Consider the following 4231-nt stretch of genomic DNA (forward strand, 5'->3'; position numbering starts at 1 on the left):
CCAATCTTTCCTTCTCTGCCTCCAAGGCTGAAGTCTCATCTCAGCCTTACACCTCAGTGGACACCTCAGCCCTGAGAAGGGTCCTCGTGAGGCTCCTGTGCTTCACAGCATAGAACGGGTCAGCCTCATGGCCCGGAGCCTCACCACACACAGTGAAATGGAGATGAGTAAGTATAGACGAGGCCTGGAGTCTTGCCTTCCTCTCCTGGCTGCCCAGGAGCTGCTCCTGCCTCATCCTTCAGGCTCCTCCTCCAGGAAGCCCACTCTGATTGGTCACATCATGCTGATTTCTTTTCCATCCATTCCTCCATCTCCCGGAAGGGCTTAGGAGCTGTGTCTTAGCCAGCTGGTACATGGCAGGTTTGGGAACACTTGAGACTTTCCTCAGGATCAGTGCAGAGTCATAAAATGATGGCAATGATAATGATAGTGATGGAGACCATAATAAAATGTTCTGTGCATGCTAGCATTGGCTCTGTGGTCTATATTCTGCATACCATCTATGCCCTCCTCCCGGTGTCTCCTGAAGGAAGGACCAAGCAGTTCAGACAGCCTCCTGCCTCTCTACCAACTGGCTGTGTGACCTTTGACAGGTTAACTCTCTGGGTCTCGCTTTCCTCATCTATGAAGTGGTGGGGACAGCCTACACCCTTTGGCTGTGGTTAAGCTCCTTATCTGGGTAAAGTACGTAGGATGGTGCAGGCCACTGAAAGCCTGGTGCCCACTCACATCACTGGCCCACCACTTTGCAGAGCTAGAAGCAGACCCCACTGGACAGCAGCCTGGCCTATGCTAGAACTCCTCCCCCAGGTAGGAACAGAACCTTCCACTTCTTAGAGTCCCTGGGGCCAGGCACACACTAATGCTCAAAGACCGTGATGAGTGGGTGACTCCATTTCCCAGGGTGACTGGCTATCAGGGTGAGTGGACATCTTGAAAGACACCAAAGCCCTGCCACCACCCATGGCTGCCCCACCCCCAGTCTTCTAGGTGAATCCCCACCATTGCTCTGTATCTCTCAAGTCACCCCCAACCAGCTGCCTGCCTCTCACCCAGCCCATCCCCCATCCTAGAAGGTATCTCTGAGGGGAGGAGAAGAAGCCTCCCCAGCTCCCTGGACGGGTCAAACCGGAGACATATCCACCCAACGGGCACAAGGCAGCCCGGCAGTGAGTCACCCCCATGGGCACGCAGCCCTGGAGCACGCTGTGGCGCCAGGGAGCATCCACCCCCCTCCTGTCCTGCCTGATTTGTTGGAGGCCACAGACTCCCCTCTGCACATCTCACAGCCCACCTACCCTCAGCCAGGCTTTAGCTCCTGGGATGCAGTGCATCCAGACTTGGTTATTTCCTGTGAGAGGCAACTCACTCCCTCTCTTCCACACCTGGGACCTCTTTGCTTCCAACTGAGTTCACCCCCGCCTCTTTAAATTCGTAGTTCTAGACACTTGTTCTCAAAGGGTGTGAAACTTTGGCATATCTGACAATATCTAGAGACATTTTTGGCTGACCCAGGAGGGGTGGAAGCATCATTGGCCCCTGGTAAGTGGAGGCCAAGGTTGACCCTCACGGTGTTACAGTGTGGCGTTGTCCCACAAGGACTTCTGGTGTCCCAGTGCTGAAGCTAAGTCCAAGAAGGGGGTAGGGAGGTCTGAGAGGTGGCACTCTGATCCCAGCACCCTTGGAATCTGTCCCCAGTTCAGCCTCAGAGATGGGACTCAAAAGCCTAAAAAGCCAGACTTGCTCCTACACCCTCTACCCAAACCACCCTGGAGTGTAGAGGCTCAGCCTGGCACGCAGCAGGCACAGCATGTGGGTGGCAAAGAGCTGGTGATGGTAGATCTGAAGCCCCGGTGATCCAGCGGCTGAGCAGCTGGACGTGACATCCTCGGTGAGTCTGCAGTGGGCTTAAAGTCCAGCTTTGCCTCCCGGGGACTGTGTGACCTGGGCTAGTGGCTCCCCATCTCTGTGCCTGCACTTGCACACTGTGGCCAACATCGTGTGAGATGGCGTTAAATCTCAGGGCTCTTGTCAGGGTGGCATTTGAGAAGTCTGACCAGCTCTGGGGACAGAGCGTGGCACCTTGAGCAGATGTGGCCGTTTAAGAAATGACTTAATTCTCCCCATGGCCGTAAGCCCAGGGGCTGTAGGACAAGGGGACACATCCCTTCCTTGCCTTGTGGGCCGTAGACAGACTGCCCAGCCTCTCCTGAGCATCCCTGAAGAGAGACATGAGCCCACGGCCCCCGAACCCTCTAAGCTCAGCTCTGCATGTCTCACCTCCCTGGTTCAAGAACTCTGCTTGGAACCTAGCTGACATCAGCAGGGACCCAAGCTTCCCCGTGTTCTAAGGTTAAGGCTAGGGACTAGGCAGCCAGGTCCAGCCTGTGCCCCGAGGAACACCCACACAGCTCCTAGGGACGCGGCATGAAGAACCCAGACCCTCCAAGGCCAGCTCTTACCCATAAATGTCCACGATGGTCTCAACACCTGCCACACACACAGCGCTGGTAGGGTGTTCCAGGGACACACGCACAATCCTCTGCAGAGACATACTGGCCTAGGATGGGGGCTTTGGCCACCAAACCCAGCACTAGCCAGAAGTCCCCCGGGATGTGGTTTAAAAGTACCCAGCCCCACCCCTCCAGCCCAGGGTGCAAGCTCATTGGCTCCAGTCCTAGATGCCCAGACTCTTCTTAGAGGCCAAACGGCTAACCCCCTCTTCAGGATTGGCTGGAAAGGCTCTGACATTTGCATACGAACCTGTGACTCCCACCCCAGGGCACCCAGAGAGTTAATTTCTAGCTGGAAAGAACGCAAGTCCCCACGGGCACTTGGGCAGCACATCTGGGTCGATGGGGGCAGGGGGAGGGCAGGTAGGGCTTTGCCCTGGCCCTTCACTGTCCTCTTGGGGCTCCTCTCTACACTGCTGGAAGGGACTGCTGAGAATGCAGGGTCCCAGGCCTGATCCAATCTGGTGCAGGCAACCGGATTCTTCATGCAAGCCTGAGAGAAATACGGGCCTTGTCTCCTTTTCCACCTCCCTTTCCCCCTTCTCCTCTTCTCCCCATCCACCTCCCCACCCTTCTTTGTCTTTACTTTTTTGAGAAAATTTTTAATTAATTAATTTATTATTATTATTATTATTATTATTATTATTATTATTATTATTATTGAGACAGGGTTTCTCTGTGTAACAGCCTTGGCTGTCCTGGAACTCTCTCTGTAGACCAGGCTGACTTCAGACTCACAGAGATCCATCTGCCTCTGCCTTTCAAATGCTGGGATTAAAGCATGCACCACTGCCACTCAGGTTTTTGTTTTTATTTTTGTTTTTTTGGTTTTTTTTTGAGACAAGGTCTCTAATACCTCAAAGTCACTATGAGGCTGAGGATGGTCTCGAACTTCTGATCCTTCTGCCTCTCAAGTGCTGGGATTACAGTCGTGCATGCCCTACTCAGTTTTATCTGGTACTAAGGATCCCAATGACAGATTGGCGCATGCTAGGCAGGCACTCTACCAACTGAGCCGTATCTCCAGCTCCCACTGGCCTGTTTTTTTTTTTTCTTTCTTTAAATATATTGCAACTATATGTATATATATGATGTTTTACACTGATGTATTTTGGAGGAGACAGTGCACAGGTGTGTCATGGTACATGTGTGGAGGCCTGAGGAGCTGGCTCTCTCCTTCCACTGTGGGCATTCCAGAGCAGAACTCGGGTCGTCAGGCTTAGTGAGTGGTAAGCACCTTTACCCACTGGGCCATCTTGTTGGTTCCCTGCCTTTCTTAATTAAAAGCTTGAGTTGTAAGACAGGACTGGGCTTCCTCCCTGCCTCAGGGCTTCCTGGCAGAGCTGCCCCCCCCCCATCGTCGTCCCCCCCACCTGTGAGGGCTGAAGGAATCAATGGTGGGCGGGTCTAACATGGACCTGCACTCATCCTCCTGGCGCTGTTGGAGGTCAAAACCTCTCAAGGGGGTAAATGATGCAGAAGTGAATTCGGTCATCCCTAGTCATTAGGATCCAAAAATGTCAGGTTAGGAGCACAACTTGTAGGTAGGGAAATTGAGGCCGAGAGGTGTCTGGAATATCAAGAACAAGGACTCTGGGAAGAGGAGTCTTGGGTTCGTTCGGTTCAGGCTGTGCCATGTACTGATGAGGCTGCATCTCTTCTTCCGGGGCCTCCATTTCCTCATGTGTAGAAAATGTGGCCAGTCACCTGCGCTGGCA

At 53.4% G+C, this 4231-nt stretch overlaps 1 protein-coding gene across 1 annotated transcript in view; it reads right to left on the reverse strand.

The window, feature by feature from the left end:
* Window positions 1–2554, reverse strand: part of Padi3 (peptidyl arginine deiminase 3) — a 24833-nt gene extending 22279 nt beyond the window's left edge. The window contains exon 1 of the mRNA XM_059256238.1: window positions 2463–2554. Within this exon, the coding sequence (XP_059112221.1) occupies window positions 2463–2554 (92 nt within the window). The remainder of the gene's footprint in view (window positions 1–2462) is intronic.
* Between the last annotated feature and the right edge of the window lie 1677 nt (window positions 2555–4231).

The sequence above is a fragment of the Peromyscus eremicus genome, chromosome 2, assembly GCF_949786415.1.
Source record: "Peromyscus eremicus chromosome 2, PerEre_H2_v1, whole genome shotgun sequence".
NCBI lineage: Eukaryota > Metazoa > Chordata > Mammalia > Rodentia > Cricetidae > Peromyscus > Peromyscus eremicus.